Source organism: Halichoerus grypus, chromosome 13 (assembly GCF_964656455.1).
Source record: "Halichoerus grypus chromosome 13, mHalGry1.hap1.1, whole genome shotgun sequence".
Classification (NCBI taxonomy): domain Eukaryota; kingdom Metazoa; phylum Chordata; class Mammalia; order Carnivora; family Phocidae; genus Halichoerus; species Halichoerus grypus.
Window position 1 is genome coordinate 65485864 of NC_135724.1, and position 23418 is coordinate 65509281.

The 23418-nt window shown below is 38.6% G+C and overlaps 1 protein-coding gene across 6 annotated transcripts in view; it reads left to right on the plus strand.

Moving 5' to 3' along the window:
* The window catches only part of CEP192 (centrosomal protein 192), a 142940-nt gene that overhangs the window by 94401 nt on the left and 25121 nt on the right, over window positions 1–23418 (plus strand). For all 6 annotated transcript variants that reach the window (XR_013443414.1, XR_013443412.1, XR_013443413.1 and 3 more), the window contains 6 exons: window positions 9250–9340; window positions 9488–9664; window positions 14231–14491; window positions 14735–14850; window positions 16390–16499; window positions 19562–19712. Coding sequence is in view for 3 of the 6 variants with exons in the window: in XM_036082440.2 (XP_035938333.2) it covers window positions 9250–9340; window positions 9488–9664; window positions 14231–14491; window positions 14735–14850; window positions 16390–16499; window positions 19562–19712 (906 nt within the window). In the remaining 3 variants the exon portion in view is untranslated. The remainder of the gene's footprint in view (window positions 1–9249; window positions 9341–9487; window positions 9665–14230; window positions 14492–14734; window positions 14851–16389; window positions 16500–19561; window positions 19713–23418) is intronic.

Sequence of the window (23418 nt, forward strand, 5' to 3'; positions counted from 1 at the left end):
ACTGGGTGTTATGCACAAACAATGAATCATGGAACACTACATCAGAAACTAATGATGTAATGTATGGTGATTAACATAACAATAAAACATTAAAAAAATTAAAAAAAAATCTAGCTACTCCAGATGCCACAACATCCTAAATCTTACAGCTCATCTGAAAAAATTAATGTGTGCTAAACTTTTTTTTTTTTTTTTTTTAAATAAGAAATTACATTAGTTAAGTTGAAAATGGATGCACTGTCTTGTGCATACTTCTGGACTTGTCAGTGGCATTTTTTCCCTGGCCCTCTCCTGAGTGAAGGAACTTCAGGCTGTCCTCCTTTATTTCTTGACTTCCCTTCCTCATAGAGATTCATGGACCTCCTTCTAATCCAACAGATAATCCAAGTGTAAGCCCCATGCCAGCACAGGGAATTGACCTGAAAAGCTGTTGTGTCCCCTGTTTATAGTTGGTTAGGTGTCTTAACTCAGCCTGGAGGAGCTTGCCAGTCATGTGAGGACACTGCCTTAGTCCTTGGATGCTACGCCACATGACGGCTAGAAGTGGGCTTGTTGAAAGCAGTACGTCCATAGGAAACATGCTAATGTACATACAGTATTTGGTGTAGTGCCTGCCTAGCTAAACTATGGACTTGAGTTTCTCTAGTCCCCTTTCCTCCGTGGTAATGTCCTGCAAAGAGCGATTATTTTTCCCACCCAACTATCTTGTGCTACTCCTTTGTAAGGATGTTGCAGCAGAGTTTATGATAAAGTGGTGTGCTCTCTGCTTATAAAGAGATCTTCCTATTTTCTGTCCATTAAAAATGTCCTATGAAACAGTCAGAGACTGTGACCCAGTGCATGCTGGGAGAGGACTCAGAAACAGGGTGGGGGATGCTGGTGCCTACGAGGTGCCCTTCCAATGTGGTTACTTGCCTATTCTCTGCCTGTCTTTGTGGAAGAAGGTGCTTCTTAAAAATGGAGATTTGGGGGGCAGAGCAAGATGGCGGAGGAGTAGGAGACCTGGATTTCGTCTCCTCTCAGGAATTCAGCTGGATAGGGATCAAACCATTCTGAATACCTACGAACTCAACAGGAGATCGAAGAAAAGAATAGCAACAACTCTCTGAACAGAAAAGCGACCACTTTCTGGAAGGTAGGACGTGCGGAGAAGTGAATCTGAGGCGTTATTCGGAAGGATAGACGGCGGGGGAGGGGCCTCCGTCCGCGGCTTCTGGCAAGTGATAGAGCCCCGCAGCACAAAATCGGAACTTTTAGAAGTCTGCTCCGCTGAGGGACATCACTCTGGTGGCGAAGTGGGGGGTGGAACCCTCGCGGGACGGTGTGGTCTCAGGACCCTCGGGGTCACAGAAAGACCGGGGGTGCCTGAGTGCGGCAGAGCTCCCAGGTATTGGAGCGGGGAAGCCGGCTGCAGAGACGGAGCCCAGGCGCGGGCTCTCAGCTCGGGGTTGCCATAAACCGTGATCTGCGGCACAGTTGGGCCACTGCTCCTCCAGCAGGGACCCAACAAGTGGCAGATCCGGGGAGACTCACCTTCTTCCCCCGGGAGAAGAGGTGCGGGAGCGCACCGCGGGGATCTGCTGGGTTTGGAGACTCCACCCGGGGTCGGGTGCCAGATAGAAAGGCGCGGTCACAGGCCGGGTGAGCGTGGAGTGTGGCCGGAGACCGGGGAGACGGGAGTGACTGACTGCTTTTCTCTGGGGGCTCGCTGAGGAGCGGGACCCCAAGTTCTCGGCTCCTCCGGGGCGGAGACTGGGAGGCCGCCATTTTCACTCTCTGCCTCCAAAGCTGTAGGGAAAGCTTGCAGGGAACAAAAGCTCTGGAGAGCAAACCCGAGCAGATTACTTAGCCCGGACCGGCAAGGGCGGGGCAATTCCGCCTCCGGCAAAGACATTTGGGAACCACGGCAACAGGCCCCTCCCCCAGAAGATCAGCGAGAACAGCCAGCCAAGACCAAGTTTACCCATCAATGAGAAAGGCAGAACTCCAGCGCTAGGGGAATACTGCACATAGAATTCATGGCTTTTTTACCATGATTCTTTAGTCTTTCAAAGTTAATTATTTTTTTTAACTGTCTTTTTTTCTTTTTTCTTTTTTTCTTTTTTTTTGAATTTTTCTTTTTCCCTTTTTCAACCAACATCTTATCAATCCCTTTTTTAAAAAAAAACATTTTTATTTTTCATTTTTAAAGTCATATTCTATCCCTTCATAGTAGTTACCCGTATTTTTGGCATATATATATAAGTTGTTCTCTCTTTAAAATCTTGAGATAGTTTCTTCTAACAGATCAAAATATACTCTAAATCTCTAGTGTATGGTTTTTTTCTACTCCCCTGCCTGATCACATTCTCTCCCTTTTTTCTTTCTTTCTTTTTTTTTTTAATCCTTTTCTTTCTTTTTTCAAACAACTTATCAAATCCTTTTATAAAATTTTTTATAATTTCCATCTTTACAGTCATATTGCATCCCTTCATCATATCAACCCTTATTTTTGTACATAGATAAGTTTTTCTTTCTTTAAAATTTTGGGAGGGACTTTCTTTCAACAGACCAAAATACACCCAAAATCTAGTGTGTGGCACTGATCTATAAACCAGCCTGATCATATTTGATCACATTCTGTTTTTGTTTTGTTTTGTTTTGTTCTGCTTTTGTTTGTTTTTATCTTTATTTTTATCTTTTTCTTTTTTCTTTTTTTCTTTCTTTTTCTTTTTTCTCTCTTTCCCTTTCTTTTCCCACTGCTTCAGGTCTTTTCTGATTTGTTTAGAGTATATTTTCTGGGGACATTGTTACCCTGCTAGCATTTTGTTCTCTCATTAATCTATTCTCCTCTGCACAAAATGACAAGACGGAAAAAATCACCTCAACAAAAAGAACAAGAGGTAGTACTGACTGCCAGGGACCTACTCAATACGGACATTAGTACGATGTCAGATCTAGAGTTCAGAATCATCACTTTAAAGATACTAGCTGGGCTTGAAAAAAGCATGGAAGTTACTAGAGAAACCCTTTCTGGAGAAGTAAAAGAACTAAAATCTAACCAAGTAGAAATCAAAAAGGCTATTAATGAGGTGCAATCAAATATGGGGGCGCTAACTGCTAGGATAAATGAGGCAGAAGAAAGAATCAGTGAGATAGAAAACCAAATGATGGAAAATAAAGAAGCTGAGAAAAAGAGAGATAAACAACTACTGGATCACGAGGGCAGAATTCGAGAGAGAAACGATACCATAAGATGAAACAACATTAGAATAATTGGGATCCCAGAAGAAGAAGAAAGAGAGAGAGGGGCAGAAGGTATAATGGAGCAAATTATAGCAGAGAACTTCCCTAATTTGGGGAAGGAAACAGGCATCAAAATCCAGGAAGCACAGAGAACCCCTCTCAAAATCAATAAAAATAGGTCAACACCCCGACATCTAATTGTAAAACTTACGAGTTTCAGAGACAAAGAGAAAATCCTGAAAGCAGCTCGGGAGAAGAGATATGTAACCTACAATGGTAGAAACATTAGATTGGCAACAGACTTATCCACAGAGACCTGGCAGGCCAGAAAGGACTGGCAGGACATATTCAGAGCACTAAATGAGAAAAATATGCAGCCAAGAATACTATATCCAGCTAGGCTGTCATTGAAAATAGAAGGAGAGATAAAAAGCTTCCAGGACAAACAAAAACTAAAGGAATTTGCAAACACGAAACCAGCCCTACAAGAAATATTGAAAGGGGTCCTCTAAGCAAAGAGAGAGCCTAAAAGCAACATAGACCAGAAAGGAACACAAACAATATACAGTAACAGTCACTTTACAGGCAATACAATGGCACTAAATTCCTATCTTTCAATAGTTACCCTGAATGTAAATGGGCTAAATGCCCCAATCAAAAGACACAGGCTATCAGATTGGATTAAAAAACAAGACCCATCGATATGCTGTCTGCAAGAGACTCATTTTAGACCCAAAGACACCCCCAGATTGAAAGTGAGGGGGTGGAAAACCATTTACCATGCTAATGGACACCAAAAGAAAGCTGGGGTGGCAATCCTTATATCAGACAAATTAGATTTTAAACCAAAGACTGTAATAAGAGATGAGGAAGGACACTATATCCTACTTAAAGGGTCTATCCAACAAGAAGATCTAACAATTGTAAATATCTATGCCCCTAACATGGGAACAGCCAATTATATAAGGCAATTAATAACAAAAGCAAAGAAACACATTGACAACAATACAATAATAGTGGGGGACTTTAACACCCCCCTCACTGAAATGGACAGATCGTCTAAGCAAAAGATCAACAAGGAAATAAAGACTTTAAATGACACACTGGACCAAATGGACTTCACAGACATATTCAGAACATTCCATCCCAAAGCAACAGAATACACATTCTTCTCTAGTGCCCATGGAACATTCTCCAGAATAGATCACATCCTAGGTCATAAATCAGGTCTCAACCGGTACCAGAAGATTGGGATCATCCCCTGCATATTTTCAGACCACAATGCTTTGAAACTAGAACTCAATCACAACAGGAAAGTCGGAAAGAACTCAAATACATGGAGGCTAAAGAGCATCCTACTGAAGAATGAATGGGTCAACCAGGAAATTAAAGAAGAATTAAAAAAATTCATGGAAACCAATGAAAATGAAAACACAACTATTCAAAATCTTTGGGATACAGCAAAGGCAGTCCTGAGAGGAAAGTATATAGCAATACAAGCCTTTCTCAAGAAACAAGAAAGGTCTCAAGTACACAACCTAACCCTACACCTAAAGGAGCTGGAGAAAGAACAGCAAATAAAGCCTAAATGCAGCAGGAGAAGAGAAATCATAAAGATCAGAGCAGAAATCAATGAAATAGAAACCAAAAGAACAGTAGAACAAATCAACGAAACTAGGAGCTGGTTCTTTGAAAGAATTAACAAGATTGATAAGCCCCTGGCCAGACGTATCAAAAAGAAAAGAGAAATGACCCAAATCAACAAAATCATGAATGAAAGAGGAGAGATGACAACCAACACCAAAGAAATACAAACAATTATAAGAACATATTATGAGCAACTCTATGCCAGCAAATTAGATAACCTGGAAGTAATGGATGCATTCCTAGAGATGTATCAAGTACCAAAACTGAACCAGGAAGAAATAGAAAACCTGAACAGACCTATAACCACTAAGGAAATAGAAGCAGTCATCAAAAATCTCCCAAAACACAAAAGCCCAGGGCCAGATGGCTTCCCAGGGGAATTCTACCAAACATTTAAAGAAGAATTAATACCTATCCTTCTGAAACTGTTCCAAAAAATAGAAATGGAAGGAAAACTTCCAAACTCATTTTATGAGGCCACCATTACCTTGATCCCAAAACCAGACAAAGACCCCATCAAAAAGGAGAATTACAGACCAATATCCCTGATGAACATGGATGCAAAAATTCTCACCAAAATACTAGCCAATAGGATCCAACAGTACATTAAAAGGATCATTCACCACGACCAAGTCGGATTTATCCCTGGGCTGCAAGGTTGGTTCAACATCCGCAAATCAATCAATGTGATACAATACATTAACAAAAGAAAGAACAAGAATCATATGATCCTCTCAATAGATGCAGAAAAAGCATTTGACAAAGTACAGCATCCTTTCTTGATCAAAACTCTTCAGAGTATAGGCATAGAGGGTACATACCTCAATATCATAAAAGCCATCTATGAAAAACCTACAGCGAATATCATTCTCAATGGGGAAAAACTGAGAGCTTTCCCCCTAAGGTCAGGAACGCAGCAGGGATGTCCACTATCACCACTGCTATTCAACATAGTATTGGAAGTCCTAGCCACAGTAATCAGACAACAAAAAGAAATCAAAGGCATCCAAATTGGCAAAGAAGAAGTCAAACTCTCACTCTTTGCAGATGATACGATACTTTATGTGGAAAATCCCAAAGACTCCACCCCAAAACTGCTAGAACTCATACAGGAATTCAGTAAAGTGGCAGGATATAAAATCAATGCACAGAAGTCAGTGGCATTCCTATACACCAACAACAAGTCAGAAGAAAGAGAAATTAAGGAGTCGATCCCATTTACAATTACACCCCAAACCATAAGACAGTATGGTACTGGCACAAAAACAGACACACAGATCAATGGAACAGAATAGAGAGCCCAGAAATGGACCCTCAACTATATGGTCAACTAATCTTTGACAAAGCAGGAAAGAATGTCCAATGGAAAAAAGACAGTCTCTTCAACAAATGGTGTTGGGAAAATTGGACAGCCACATGCAGAAGAATGAAACTGGACCATTTCCTTACACCACACACAAAAATAGACTCCAAATGGTTGAAAGACCTCAATGTGAGACAGGAGTCCATCAAAATCCTAAAGGAGAACACAGGCAGCAACCTCTTCGACCTCAGCCGCAGCAACTTCTTCCTAGAAACATCGCCAAAGGCAAGGGAAGCAAGGGCAAAAATGAACTATTGGGACTTCATCAAGATAAAAAGCTTTTGCAAAGCAAAGGAAACAGTCAACAAAACCAAAAGACAACTGACAGAATGGGAGAAGATATTTGCAAATGACATATCAGATAAAGGGCTAGTATCCAAAATCTATAAAGATTTCATCAAACTCAACACCCAAAGAACAAAGAATCCAATCAAGAAATGGGCAGAAGACATGAACAGACATTTTTCCAAAGAAGACATCCAAACGGCCAACGGACACATGAAAAAGTGTTCAATATCGCTCGGCATCAGGGAAATCCAAATCAAAACCTCAATGAGATACCACCTCACACCAGTCAGAATGGCTAAAATTAACAAGTCAGGAAATGACAGATGTTGGCGGGGATGTGGAGAAAGGGGAACCCTCCTACACTGTGGGTGGGAATGCAAGCTGGTGCAGCCACTCTGGAAAACAGTATGGAGGTTCCTCAAAAAGTTGAAAATAGAGCTACCGTATGATCCAGCAATTGCACTCCTGGGTATTTACCCCAAAGATACAAAAGTAGGGACCCGAAAGGGTACGTGCACCCCGGTGTTTATAGCAGCAATGTCCACAATAGCCAAACTGTGGAAAGAGCCAAGATGTCCATCAACAGATGAATGGATAAAGAAGAAGTGGTATATATATACAATGGAATATTATGCAGCCATCAAAAGGAATGAGATCTTGGGGGCGCCTGGGTGGCTCAGTTGGTTAAGCGACTGCCTTCGGCTCAGGTCATGATCCTGGAGTCCCTGGATCGAGTCCCGCATCGGGCTCCCTGCTCGGCAGGGAGCCTGCTTCTCCCTATGACCCTCCTCCCTCTCATGTACTCGCTCTCTCTCATTCTCTCTGTCTCAAATAAATAAATAAAATCTTTAAAAAAAAAAAAAAAATGAGATCTTGCCATTTGCAATGACGTGGATGGAACTGGAGGGTATTATGCTGAGTGAAATAAGTCAAACAGAGAAAGACATGTATCATATGACCTCACTGATATGAGGAATTCTTAATCTCAGGAAACAAACTGAGGGTTGCTGGAGTGGGGGGTGGGGTGGGAGGGATGGGGTGACTGGGTGATGGACACTGGGGAGGGTATGTATTCTGGTAAGCGCTGTGAATTGTGCAAGACTGTTGAATCTCAGATCTGCACCTCTGAAACAAATAATGCAATATGTGTTAAGAAGGAAAAAAAGAAGAAGAAGAATGTAGCAGGAGGGGAAGAATGAAGGGGGGGAAATCGGAGGGGGAGAAGAACCATGAGTGACGATGGACTCTGAAAAACAAACTAAGGGTTCTAGAGGGGAGGGGGGTGGGAGGATGGGTTAGCCTGGTGATGGGTATTGAGGAGGGCACGTTCTGCATGGAGCACTGGGTGTTATGCACAAACAATGAATCATGGAACACTATGTCTAAAACTAATGATGTAATGTATGGGGATTAACATAACAATAAAAAATTTTTTTAAAAAATGGAGATTTGAAGTAGCTCTTCTAGAGTAAAGAAAAAATTCATATATAATGGGGGGGCAGTGGACACGTCACATATGACGTGTCATTGAGTAATGGGTTTTGCCTCAGTTATAGATAGAAATGATAATTAATAAATTAAAATTATATTTTCTCAGGGTAAAGTGGTCCAAATGAAGTGGTACTTCATTCTGATGTTTTTGGATTTTTGAAGTTCTGCATTTTTCCATATATTCATTCACTCATTCTAGTTTCTCATAAGTCTGCATATGTAGTTTGGCTATTTGTTGCTTAGGGTTTAGTATTTTTTTCTTATTAATTTGTGTGGACCCTATATAATAATGAAGTTAACCCTTTTTATTTTGTATAGTTCCTTTTTAAAACTAGAAACTGAACCCCTCCCCCCCCAAATTGGTAGCTCTACTACTTGAAAATGATAACCACATTTCTTTAAAAATAGATAAAATATAAAAGCTTTTAAAGAATTATTTTTTCAGTGACTCTTTCCCAGTCAGTGTTCCTATGAATGCTTTTCCCGGGTCTGCTGATAGCGGAAGGTCTTAGATTTTATTCTGAGGTTAAGCTCAGCAACCTTTCCCCTTTATCCCAAGTTGGACAAGACATAGACCACAGTTTAAATAATGTAACTGTCAATATTCAGAATTTGAATACAATGGAGATTTACTCATGATTTCCTATTCTCCCAATGAAGATAGGATTCATATGTTTTCAAAGATTGAAGGATTGTTTTTTACCACCAGCCAGCTGTTATTCATAAGTCTATTGTACTTGCATATTATAAGTTTTTTAAAAGTATGGTTAATTCAGTGTACCGTTTAAAAGACCAATTTGTGCAAATGAGGCTCTTAGAGTGAAAAATCTAAGCAATGTGCCTGGGACTCCTTGTTGCCATGAAAGGTAGGAATTCAAGCTAAGCATGGTATTGACTTAGAGACTTAATGAATTTGTTAATGTGGATTTTCATTTGGTTGTTTTACAAGACAGATAAGACTTATATGTATAGTATAAATAAGGTCGGCTAAGGAGCTATAATAGGAGAATGATTAAACCAAAGAGTTTCTCTGACAAGGTGAATATGTTTTGAGTATGTTTTCAGAAATGTGGAATCCGAGGACTGTGGAGATACCTTTCCAGGCTGCTAATAAAATGGCATATGTAATCCAGTCCATCTCTAAACATTGCAGTCAGTTTTAATTGGCTTTGGTTTTATAGTTGTAGCAATATCCACAGAGGAAAACTACATTTACAATGTGTAATTGTTCCTAGGCTTCAGAAGCTAGCTTTACGAAATAATTGTACATCTACAACCCAGCATCTGCGACTGCTCATTAGAGGACAAGACCAGGACTGCTTTCAGGTTCGTAGAGTGCATGGTGCTGTTTCATGTTCTTTTAGACCACTTACGTATGCAGACCGTGTGTCTTCGTCTTTGAAGCTTTGGGTTGATGGTAGTTTTATTTGGGCTCCTCCTTTGTTGTATGCAGTGATTGTTTTTAAATTGTAGCTTCAGCACACTTTTGGTTCAGAAGAACGACTAACCAGTAACTGTGAGATTAGAATGCGTCCAAAAGAAGACATTCACATCTCTGTGTTATTTGCACCTACTCGATTATCTTGTATGTTGGCTAAACTTGAAATTAAACAACTGGGAATTCACTCACAACCGGGCATTAAGTTCACGGTAAGATGATTTTATTGCTTTTTTCCTCCCATGAGGTTTCTTATATCTTGTAACTATTAGTTTAATATTGGTAAATTATGTATACTCTACTTTTTGTAAGTCAGAATAGGTGATTGCCTTTTACAAACAAGTTAGGGAGTAATTAATGTACTTTGTACAAGTGTTATAAAAGTAGTCTCCATAGTATTACTGTAGGAAACCGTTTCTTCTCATGCCTTTAAGGTTCATTTCAGCTTGAGAATTTTGAAATATACCCATCTTTACAGTAACACATTTTTTGGTAAAACCACATCAACCTGTTTAAGATACTAACTTTCCAAGTAAATTTTATTCTTTCAATTCAGCAAAATACCTGTTGACACCATTTACTAGACTCTGTTCCAGAACTAGGGATACAAAGACGAGAGCTTTTTATATTTTGTTTCTTCCCATCATAATTTTTAAAAGGATTTGAACTCATTTCTTTAGATACATTTAGAGTAGTGAGAGATAAAGGTGGTAAATCATTGAGAAAAGGAAAAAAGGACAGGGTGGTCAAACACACACTCCGTAAAAGTGCATACCTTAAAACTACACGGTTTTTGGCTGTGGGGCTGGAACTAAAATGTTGGTCCATTTTCTAGTGTTAGAGAAGGAATGTAATGAATTACAAGATTAGCAGTGCTTAAAAGGTTGAGGTTTTGTTTGTTTGTTTGAGAGAGAGAGAGAGAAAAGGGAGGGGGAATGGGAGGAGGGGCAGAGGGAGAGGGAGAAAGAATCCCAACATGGGGCTTGATCTCATGACCTTGAGATCATGACCTGAGCTGAAATCAAGAGTTGGACGCTTAACTGACTGAGCTACCCAAGCACCCCTGAAACGTTTTTTGTTATTTTTTTTTTTAAACAGTAGATCTTTATGGCAAATCTAGCTTTTTTTGATGCTGAAGCTTGACATATTCTCTGTGGAGTTCTTCACTTGGCCCCATGAGCTGTGGTGGGCAAAATTGTTTAAAGATGTAAGTGGTCAGGTGCCTGGCCAGCTCAGTCAGTAGAGCATGTGACTCTTGATCTTGGGATTCTGAGTTTTAGACCCACGTTGGGGGTAGGGTATACTTAATTTTAAAAAAAAAGGATGTAAGTGGTCGTCTTTAGGAAGAACATCCTTCCACGTGAGCCGAGGACACAATGCCAAAGTACCACATATCCTGATGGTCTGGTTTCAAGTAAGAATCAAATGGTTTGTGGAGAGGACTAGATGGGCTGTGTCTTTCACACTATCCTGAATATATTTCCATTAGTTTCAGGTTGACTAGCCAAGATGTTTAAGATTATTCTTTTTTTTTTTTTTTAAGATTTTATTTATTTGACAGAGAGAGAGCACAAGTAGGCAGAGTGGCAGGCAGAGGGAGAGGGAGAAGCAGGCTCTCCGCTGAGCAGGGAGCCGGACGTGGGGCTCAATCCCAGGACCCCAGGATCATGACCTGAGCCGAAGGCAGCCGCTTAACCGACTGAGCCACCCAGGCGCCCCTAAGATTATTCTTAAGTAAGAATTTCTGGAGAACTAATAATTCCCTGGTGGCTTAGGGCAGGACCATTTGTTTTGACAGTCACCAAGCAGAAGTTCAGGCTGATGTCCTCTTAAGACAAACCAGGATCCTAGTGGGAGTCCTGCCTATGTAGCTTCCACCTGTCCTTTCAGAGGTGGCCTGAATGGGGACCTGAAATGTACAGATGAATATGGCCTTTATCTCACAAGAAGGCTTGGACCACCAGCACTGCTGTATGTTGTAGAGATGAGGAACCTGGTACAGTGGTGGAAGAGCACTGGGAGCAGCCCTGCTTCTGTTCTTCACACTCACTCCGGATCAGTCTCCACTTGCTCGTGCTTTACTCACTTATCTTCCTGGTTTGGTTCTGAGAAACTAGTGAAATTATACTTTGTGTACCATAAAGCATTGTGGGACTGCAATAAAGACACATTTATTGCATGCTGAGTATATGCCAGGCACTACTCTTAATCATCACTACATGGATTATCACACTTTATCTTCAAAACAACTAAGATCATACCACTGTCTCCATGCTACACATAGGGAAGCAAACCTAGAGAGGGGCTTGCCATGGTGGTGCATCTTACATGGCAGTAAGTGGTTCAGGGTTCAAATTCAGACTACCTGACGGCAAAGCCCATTTTTATCTATTATGCAGGCTCTAGGTGTTCATACTACCTCTGTTTTCCAGTCCCTTAGAGCAGGAGTTCTCAGCCAGAGGCTGTTTTACCCTCCAGGGGACCTTTGGCAATATGTGGACACATTTTTGGTTGTAACTGCGGGTGGGGAAAAGGGTGCTACTGGCATCTAGTGAGTAGAAGCCAGGAATGCACATAAACTCCCTGCAAGGTGCAGGATGGTCTCCACCCCAAGGAATGATGTAGCTCAGGATGTCCATAGTGCGAGGTTAAGAAAACCTGCTCTAGGGCAGTAGTTCTTCCTCTTGAATCTTGGGATCTATTAGCATTGGTCAGAGTTTATTTCATTTAATCATTCTTTTTCTTAACCTTTTACTCAGCAGTTATTTGTGATTCCTTAGGCTTTGAAATACAGGAAGAATACTTACATTGAGTGTTTCCAAAAACAAACTTTTCCCATTTTCTAGTTTCATACATAAAATTTACTTGGAAGTTTCTGTGGGAAGAGAAATTAGAAACAGTTTTGGTTTTCAAAACTACCAAGAGCTCACTCTGAATGAGGAGGGATTTGTAGGAGCTTCAGATCTGAAGCACTTTAAAATGCTGCCAATCTGTACTCATTTTGGCACGCCAATACCAATTTATGAGGTCCCTAAATTTAATTTTTCAAAATGTTATTTTAAGTATATAACACAACTCAAAATAAGCTATTGACGTTTTCAAGTTTGCAAGGCATTCTTTGAAACACATTTTATTTTTCAAAAGATTTTATTTATTAGAGAGAGAGAGAGCATGAATGGGGGGGAAGGGGCAGAGGGAGAGGGTGAAGCAGACTCCCCTCTGAGCAGGGAGCCTGATACGGGGCTCGATCCCACAACCCTGAGACCATGGTCTGAGCAGATGGCAGACGTTTAACCAACTGAGCCACCCAGGTGCCCCTGGAACACAGTTTAATAATTAGGAATGATAGATCATTTTGAAAGGAGTGCATTTTTTTAAGATTATTTTGTTTAAAGATTTTATTTATTTATTTGACAGAGAGAGAGTACAAGCAGGGGGAGCAACAGAGGGAGAGGGAGAAGCAGACTCCCTGCTGAGCAGGGAGCCCGACTGGGGGCTCAGTCCCAGGACCCTGAGATCATGACCTGAGCCAAAGGCAGACGTTTAACCAGACTGAGCCACCCAGGCGCCCCTATTTATTTTAGAGAGAGAGCATGAGTGCGTGAGTTGGGGGAGGGAGCGGGAGAGAGAATCTCAGGCAGACTCCCCGCTGAGCTCGGAGCTTCAACCCAGGATACTGAGATCATGACCTGAGCCAAAATCAAGAGTTGGATGTTTAACCGACTGAGCCACCCAGGTACCCCTTAAAGGAGTGCATTTTAAAGGATATGGAAAGTTTGTTTTCTAGCAGCATATCTATTTTCCTACATTTTTATTTATAGACTTTATTCTCTGAATCCTTGTTTCCTGGTAGTGCTGAACCCTGTGGAAGCAGCCTGGCTTAGAGACAGCACCCACTGGCCCTTAAAGCCTGCCTCCAGTCTGCACTCTGGCTACCAGGGAGTCTGTCCTCTGAGAGTTGTTTGAGTTCTTGGCTTCTGTTTGGTCCCTTTGGCACACTTCTTTCTCATCTGATAGATCAAAAGCTAATAGGATTATAGAACAATAGATTTTGTTTCACCAACACATTTCATTTTCAAAATTGAGAATAATTGGGAAGTTGGAAGAATTATATGGTGAACCCTCACATACCCTACCACATAGATTCTACAGTTAACATTTTGCTCTATTTGTTTGATCACATATCTCACCATCCATCAATTTGTCTCTTTTTTTATGCATTTCAAAGTAAATTACAAACATCAGTATATTTCACCCTAAACATTAGCTTCTTAAGCAAGTTTATCTATACTGATCTTTTATTCCTTAATCATCTAAGCTTGGCTTGTATAACAATGAAATAATTTAGCATATTGGAAGGTAAATAATTTTGCAACTCTTTGATTTGTTTTTGTCCTAAGAGAAGTTCTTTAATATAATGCTGGACTGGGGCACCTGGGTGGCTCAGTCGTTAGGCATCTGCCTTCGGCTTGGGTCATGATCTCAGGGTCCTGGGATTGAGCCCCACATCGGGCTCCCTGCTCGGCGGGAAGCCTGCTTCTCCTCTCCGACTCCCCCTGCTTGTGTTCCTCTCTCGCTGTGTCTCTCTCTGTCAAATAAATAAAATCTTTAAAAAAATATATATAATGCTGGACTGGAAGTGGGGTAATTAGCCAAAGTACACAAAGAATAATAATTGTATTAAATCTGTATGGGGTTTTTTTTTCTGGCTATAATTTAATCTTCTGCTTTCTGCTTACATAAAAATAATTTGGGATGTATATATTTTCTGCTTTTAGATACCTTTGTCTGGATATGGAGGAACAAGTAATCTTATTTTGGAAGATGTTAAAAAGTTATCTGACAGTTACATGGTAACAGTGAATGACTTAGTACCTGGCAAAGAAAGTAGAATTGTTTTTTCTGTTCATAACACTGGCTCTCGGGCAGCTTTTGTTAAAGCAGTAGGTTTTAAGGATTCTCAGAAAAAAGTTTTGCTGGATCCTAAAGTATTAAGGATTCTTCCAGATAAATTTGTGCTCAAAGAAAAAACACGAGAAGTAAGTATAAGTCTCTGCACTAAAAATATGAACACATTTTTAGGTTAAATTAAGATTTATGTATTTTATAGCTAAAAACTAGTATTTGAAAGTAATAAAGGAATGGAAATACCTGATCTTAGAAACGCTGTCATATGCATCCATGTCTATTGACTGTTTAGGCTCATATGGTAGTTAATTCACAATGAAATGACTTAAGAAAAATATTTAATATTCACTCCTGATTTTTTTCCTTGGCATCAGGATGTTACTATAATATATAATCCATCAGACAGAGAGAGCAATTATATAACCACAACAGAACTGTCAACTGTATACTTCTTTGGTGGTGATGAAATTTCGAGGCAGCAGTATCGAAGGTAGGTTACTTATCTTAGATGATGTTGGAAACTCTTCCGTAGAAATAATGAAGGCTTAAAAATGGTTTGGGATTTGAAAGTTATAGAACATGCTCAGCTACTTATTAGTAAACCGGTGGATGAAAAATCTTGGTAAAATTTGTATAGCTGACAGTCCACCATGATGTGAGGAAGAAATGCATGTAGGAAACCCATCTGCCATATTTGCATTGTGCCTACTTTTCTAGACAGATGTATTGTGCCTCTTCTCCTTTATGCAAATAGGTACCTCAGACTTCATAATAGGACGATCTTCCTAATGATGGTAGGTCAATTTTAGAAAAGATTTAAGAACTACTGAAAGAAATATTGTGTATAAACACACCTGACTTATTTGTAGTATTTCTGGGAATGTTGTGAATTATTTGAAAGGATTAAGTTGTATTTAGAAATGTGTAGGGTGTTTAACTTGGTTACTTAACGCCATGTGCTTCTAGAAAATTTGGTACTTCTAAATAATAGTTTAATACACAAAAATGTCAAATTTAGACATTTAGATTTAGGTGTGATTTAAGCATAGGTAACTTTCTTGTATGTTGAATTCAGAGTTCTTGTATTATAAAATTTTGTTTCCTAGCCTGCAGGGCCTGAATATAAAATAAGTGAAGCTCAGGACATTTCATCTGTCAGTAGGAAACCATTCGCTCCCACTAGGGGAGGCTTATATGCATTTACCAGTATTTCCTTCTTCCAACCCTTTGTGCTCTGCTGTGTTTTATTCTGATACATAATTTAGGAGATTGTTTTATTTTTAATCTGTTGGGGATTGTTGGAACATTTAAAAAGAGACTTGAATGACAGGTTGCTACATGATGTTAGAATAGACCCAATGTAAAGAGCTCAACTTTGAACCTGCTTTTGTTTCTCAGTTAAGTATTTTAAGATACAGAAACTGGCATTTGGAGAAATTAAATTACCAGGTTTGGGTTTATTTTTCCCCCTTTCTCTCTACTGGGATATAGAAATCAGCATATTGTTTTAGAACTCCTCTTTGCCACATATATATAGTAATGAGATTTCTTTTGTTTGTGAACCTCTGAGTATTACAGAGAAATTTACATTTCCGTTCTCTCACCTCAGAGATTCTTTAGAAGAGGCCAGGTAAATACAGTTATATGGCAATTTAAATGTCTCTCTCTGACAGCTCTTACTTTTATCATGTTCTTGGCATATTCTCTTTTTTTCTGAGACAGATTTCTAACTATGATCAAATTTTCACAAATACTGAAAATGTAAGACCTGAAAAGAATCTAATTTTACTCTTCTTTCTACTCTTATTTTAGGGAGCTCTTGTTTTGATGTTAATATTTAAATGAAAGTGATGACTGTACTACCATGTATAACTTTGAAGGGAACTTCCAAAACAGATTTTCTTTTAAAAATTACTTATATTAAGATTTAAGACAGGATTTCAGACAGCTGTTTGTGAGATTTGCCAAATACACTAATGAAAATCTAATTTATGTAAAATCATTTTTGAATAAAAATCTCTATTGGCAGAGCCCTATCGCATAAACCAGGGATTATAGAACAAGTACTTCCAGAACATAGTGTGCTGCAGCACATTGATTTTGCGGAAAAATTTCAGGATGAGTTACTAGTAACTGAAGGTAAGAATTTCAACATGTCCAACTACTACAAATGACCCAAAAGATTTATATCTAGGTCCAGTGATGTGTTATAGGGAGGAAGAGTATTAGATTATGGAGTCAGGCTGAGTTTGAGCCACAGTTGCGCTATATGACTTTGGATGTCACTGAGATTAAGTTTTCTTTTTTGTAAATGAGAGCTACAATATTAACTTCTCATCCATAAGGAATTGTTGTGAAGATTAAATGAGAGAGCTTTGCTATATAAATGTTAGATATTATTAATGTATTGTGGCACCTATTCTATGGATAGACTTATAAACAGGAGGAGAATGATCATTATTAAACTCAAAGTAATTACTATGTAAGATTTCATGATTGCAAACTTGAACTCATTTTGAGATTTCTGTGTCTGCTGTGCAGTTTATGGAGGATGTGATGGTGGGAAAAAAAATCCAAAATAGACAGCAGTGGAATAATTCCAGCCTAGATTTTTAGCTCTATTTGAGCTGAATTGTTCAAGCATCTAATGGTGTTTATTACTGATAAAAAAAAATATGTATCGAGGCATACAAATTGTGTAAAAATGGACAGATTTTTACCACAGTGTTGTTCATAACAGCAGGAAGTTAGAAGTAACCTAAATATCCAAGAATAGGGCATTGTTTAATTATGTAATAGAATATGTTGAAGCTGTTAAAACAATGATATGATTCTATGTTAAATGACATGAGAAAGCTCTTCATTAAGAAAAATTATTTTAAAGTTTACATATTAACATCTCATGGTAAAAATGATTTAATGTGTCTGTATACAGCTACAGAGGTGAAATTGCAGGAGTAAACACACCAGCTATTGACAATGGTTATGTTCTGGTAGTAGAATTTCAGGTGGTAGTGGTTTTTGTTACCTAGTTTTTTAATGGTAAAATATATATTGCTTCTGAAATATGAAATGATAAAAGGATATTTATACTTATGTAGAGGTGATGTAGAATAGTCTGTGATCTTTTTGGTTATTAGGAGTCTAGATCACCTACTCAAAGGGAAGGTAGGGGTGGATTAGTTAAAAATAGTGAAAAGATTTGAAATGGATCTTGTCAGCAGTGTGATTTGGAAATGAAACAATTTAAGGCCATGTCTGCCACTTCATCTCCTCTGAGCTTTACCTTCCTTCTCCATCGTAAGAAAGATCCCAATAAATAAAAGAGTTAAACTGAATTATGCTTTGTAGATGGAAACACTTAGTAACATACCACAACAATCCTGAAGACTGTGATTAAAAGTAGGTAGCATGAGTTTGTAGTGGTTCAGAAGTTGGCACAGTTGCGTGATTTGGCAACATTTCATTTATTGATTGAATGGACATGTATTGAGAGTAGAGGGTGCCAGTCTGTAGAGGTGAAAGATGAAGTCCTTGCCCTTTAGGTTCTCACAGACTAAGGGGAAGGTGGGTGATTAAAGTGTGGTATGAAAAGGGCTATGATGGAACTGTGTTTAGGAATCTGGAGAATATAGGGATGCCTAGGTGGCTTAGTCGATTGAGTGTCTGCCTTTGGCTCAGGTCATGATCTCAGGTTTCTGGGATTGAGTCCTGCATTGGGCTCCTACTCAGCGAAGAGTCTGCTTCTCCCTCTCCCTCTGTGCTCTCTCTCCCTCTCTTGTTGTCTCTCGAATAAATAAATAAAATCCTAAAAAAAAGAAAAAAGGAATCTGGCGAATATAAAGGGTACCCCACTTAAAATGAGGTGACTCTTGAGGTATCTTGAAGAATGAGGAGAAGTTGACAAGATGGAGAAGATGGGGACCAGAATGGGGAAGGATATTCCAAGGAGAGGGAGCTGCATGTACAGAAATTTAAGACATGTGTTATGTTAAGGGTCATGTTGACAAACCCAACCAAAAACTCAAGTAACCTGTCAAGACCACCCATCTAAGATGGGGTTGAGTTGGGACTTCAGGTAGGTCATTGGGACACCACAATACTAGATTCTTTGAGATGGTATAGTTATTGTCCAGAGGAAGGGAGAAACCAATCCCACTTTGTTTTGTGTTGGTTAGTATAGTAGATCACCTATGGGAATGTTGCAGTTGAACTTTTTACGTAGTTATTTTGAATAACATTTGTTTGAACACATTACTATTACAGGTATTTATAATCTTGTTTTTGCAAAATGTGTGATTTGTGGCAAATATTTTCACACTTGATTTAAACTTTTATAGTCCAATATCTTGGTTATTATAAATTTCAATTTACACTTACTGTGTTTTTAAAAATTTTTCATTTAAAAAGTATAATTCTTAATGTCCAATTTATTATTTTTTTTTAAAGTAGGCTCCACGCCCAGCATGGAACCCAGCGTGGGGCTTGAACTCATGACTCTGAGATCAAGATCTGAGCTGAGATCAAGAGTCAGACAGATGCTTAACTGACTGAGCCACCCAGGCACCCCTCTTAATGTCTTATTTAAATGTGGAATACAAGCATGTTCTATAAAATTTCTTGTGTATATAAATTCAGGTGGACTAATCTAGAGATGTTCAACTCTAGCACTGTTTTATTAATCACAATATTTAGTTATATTATTGCCTGGTTTCTAGATTTGCTAAGGTTAAATGTCTGTGAGACCACCACTTATAAATTGTGTATCCTTAACCTCTTTGTGCTTCAGATTCCTCATCCTTGAAGTGGAGATAATAGATGCCTACCTCAAAGAGTTGTTGTGAAAGCTTACTAGATTAATATGCACAAAGGGATTAGAACAGTACCTGGCCCACAGTCAGCTTGTTGCATATGGAGCTTTAAACATATTCATACTCTAATGCTCATAACAACCCCTGAGATAGTTACTTTATATTATCCTTGAGGAGACTAGGGTTTAGAGAGGTTAAGTTGCCAAATTCAAGGCCAGAGCCTGAGCTGCCTATAATTTCATGCTAGTCAGTAGTAGTAAACATCAATTGTCACTCACCCCCAACCTAAGAAAATAGTATTCTGTGGCTATAAATGTATAAGTTTATCTGTTAATTTGTAGTGTGATTATGTGAAGATTCATATATTTCAAACATTATTTTCTATTTCAGTGTATGATCTTCCCCAACGGCCTAATGATATTCAGCTCTTTTATGGAAACATGCATAAAATTATACTTTCAGTAATTGGAGAATTCAGAGATTCTGTGTCTAGCAGTGAATTCCTTCAGCCTTCTTCCAAAGCTGGCTTAGAATCTAAAAGGTAAAACAGACAAACAAAACATCTTTCACCAGATTTCAAGATAATTTAATTCATAGTAGAGCTGATCTTTTCTCTGTACTTTTTTGCCTCCCAAAATGTGTATTTCATCTTTATATTTTAGTTTAAGTTGAAATAATTTCAAATTTACAGAGAAGTTTAAAAATAGAACTTACGCGACCTGCATTGAGATTCCTCAGTTGCTAACATTTTACCACATTGACCTTATTATTCTTTATGTATATATAACTTTTTCTGAATCATTTAAGAGTAAGTTGTGGGCATGATGACCAGTTTGTCCTAAGTTTCCTAAAAACACAGACCTTCTCCTAAATAGCTATAGTCAACCCATCAAAATTAGGACCTTAGTATTGTAAAAATGCTAATAACATCTAGTCCACAGATTACATGCAAATTCCCCAGTTTCCTAATAAAGCCCTATATTTATAGTTAAATCAAAGAAATAAGCAAAAAACTTCCTCTTTGGTCCCGAATCTAATCTGAGATCACACATTACATTTAGTTAGCCTGTCTTCTTTACCCTTTTTCAATATAGAACACTTCCTCAGTCTGTCTTTCTCTTTCATGACAGAACACAGAGGGTTCGGTCATCAAATCAGAGCCACAGAATCAAAGATATTACCCAGAATTAAGCTTTAGTAATAATTTTAGGTGAAAACATGAGGAAATCGGGATTGCTAGTGATGCTTCCTAGGCCCTTTTTGCAACATTAATACTCTATTCTGGTTCAGATTTTTTTGTTTGTTGTTTTTTAAAAATTCTTTTTTTGTTGTTATCTTAATCACCATACATTACATCATTAGTTTTTGATGTAGTGTTCCATGATTCATTGTTTGCGTATAACACCCAGTGCTCCATTCAGTACCTGCCCTCTTTAATACCCATCACCAGGCTAACCCATCCCCCCATCCCCCTCCCCTCTAGAACCCTCAATTTGTTTCTCAGAGTCCATAGTCTCTCATGGTTCGTCTCCTCCTCTGATTTCCCCCCCTTCATTTTTCCCTTCCTGCTATCTTCTTTTTTTTTTTTTTTTTAAAAACACGAGGTCTCTAAGTCATGCATGTGATGATATGTTGCTTACACAAAAGCGGAAGCTGTTTCAATTACAAAAGCTATTTTATACTTGGGTAATTACTTTATGTGATATTGTTTTCAACAACTATGCCACATAAATTCATAAATTTCAGATTTCTTTACCATAACCAATTCTAGACAGACCAGGAACATCCTGTTATAAGCATTCCATAGAAAAGTAAATTAGTGTGTTTGCTGGGAGTTGTCATTTGGAAGATCACAAGGGGATTTGACCAAGTTATCCTTTTTTTCCTGGACATTCCCTAGTAAAAAGGGGGATAAGGGCTGCAGGCCAGCTGATAACCGTTTTCTTACCAGTGACCTTGATGTTTTTGTAGAGTATAGACCAGTTACTTTGTAAAATGTCCCTCACACCATGGAAATGATGCCATTTGTTTTCTCAGTGCATCTTCTCAGGTGGTAAACAATGCTGATTTGTCCCATTGCTAGAAATGTTTTTATCTCTTAGTTAAAATGGTGTCTGTAGGGTTTCCACTGTAGTTAATTAATGTTTTAAAGGGAGATCCTTAGAGATAATGAGTTATCTTTTTTTTTTTTTTTTTAATTTTTTTTATTGTTATGTTAATCCCCATACATTACATCATTAGTTTTAGATATAGTGTTCCATGATTCATTGTTTGTGCATAACACCCAGTGCTCCATGCAGAACGTGCCCTCCTCAATACCCATCACCAGGCTAACCCATCCTCCCAACCCCCTCCCCTCTAGAACCCTCAGTTTGTTTTTCAGAGTCCATTGTCTTTAGAGATAATGAGTTATCTTGTTCCTTATCACACTTGTAGCACCCAGTGATGGTTATTGCCTGAATCCTATTAATACTGTCTTATTTACCAAATGGTGATTTTCTAATTCTGTCTTTCTACATTTACTAGTTGTCTTTCCACGATGAGGAAGAGATTTACTTTACCCTTTTTTGTGTACTTATATCAGGGTGGACTGCTGGATTCGGTGTTAATCCTTCACTGTCATCATTTGGTCGCTTAACCTGGTTCATTATTCGCTGGCACAATGGTTATTCTAAGTTTGACATATACCTTCCTTGTCCCAGCCCTGGAATAGAAGTCCTGATTCCTTTTAGTAGAGAATAGTTTCAGAAACCGGAATATGAATAGTAAGTGTGCTGTTGCTTTTCAGGTGTTACTACTTCTAGGACCCCTCAGTGGACAGACAGAGCTAGGAAATATATGCATTTATATATAAATCCACATGTATCCAAATCTGTTTATAAATATGTTGAAATCATGAGTTTACACTGATATCTCCAATACTGAGAATCCTGGCTTCATTATCCTCAGTATAATTGCATTTACTCAGTTCTCCTGTTTTTAACCAGTCTTCTCATCACATGGGCTGTCTCCGTGGCACAGCGTTGCCAGAGTTCTCTGGAAGTCACAGCCACCAGCTGAGAGCTAACACACCTACCTAGTGCCTCCAACTCATTCCAGCTTGCCCTCTTCCTCATACTTAAAAAAAAAAAAAAATCATTAGAGTATAACTCCTATGCAATATCCTTTCAGTTTCAGATGTACATCATAGTGATTCAATATTTTTATGCATTATGAAATGGTCCCCACAATAGGTATAGTTACCATCCGTCACCATACAAAACTATTACAATATTACTGACTATATTCCCTATGCTGTATATTACATCCCCATAATTTAGTTTATAACTAGAAGTTCATACTTCTTAATCCCCTTCACCTATTTCACCCACACCCAGCCCCTCTCCCCACCCCCTGTAACCAACAGTTTGTTTCCTGTGTCTAAGAGTCTGTTTCTGTTTTGTTTTGTCTGTTCATTCATCTTGTTTTTTAGATTCCACATGTAAGTGAAATTATTTAGTATTTGTCTTTCTCTGTCTGACTTATTTCACTTAGCATAATACCCTCTAGGTGCATGTTGTCACAAATGGTTAGATTTCATTCTCTTTTATGACTAATATTCCACTGTGTATGTAAACCACATCTTTATCCATTCATCTATCATGGACATAGATTGCATCGATATCTTGGCTATTTTAAATAATGCTGCAGTGAACATAGGGATGCATATATCTCTTCAGATTTGTATTTTCATTTTCTTTGGATAAATACTTAGAGTAGAATTGCTGGATCACATGATAGCTTTATTTTCAATTTTTTGAGGAACCTCCATACTATATTCCATAGGGGCTGCACCAGTTTACATTCCCACCAGCAATGCACAAGGGTTCCCTTTGCTCTCCATCTTTGCTAGCACTTATCTGTTGTCTTTGTTAATAACCAATTTGAGAGGCTTACGGTGATTTCTTCTGGTTTTGATTTATACTTCCCTGATGATTAGTAATGTTGAGCATCTTTTCATGTGTCTCTTGGTCATCTCTATGTCTTCTTTGGGAAAATGTTCAAGTCCTCTGCCCATTTTTTTAATCAGGCTATTTATTTTTTTGATACTGAGTTGTATAAGTTCTTTCTATCATCTGGATATTAACCTCTTAGCAGATAAATGATTTGCAAATATCCTCTCCCTTTCAGTAGGTTGCCTTTTCGTTTTGTTTTGATGATTTCCTTCACTGTACTAAAGGTAGTATCTATCCTTCTCAAATGATTCC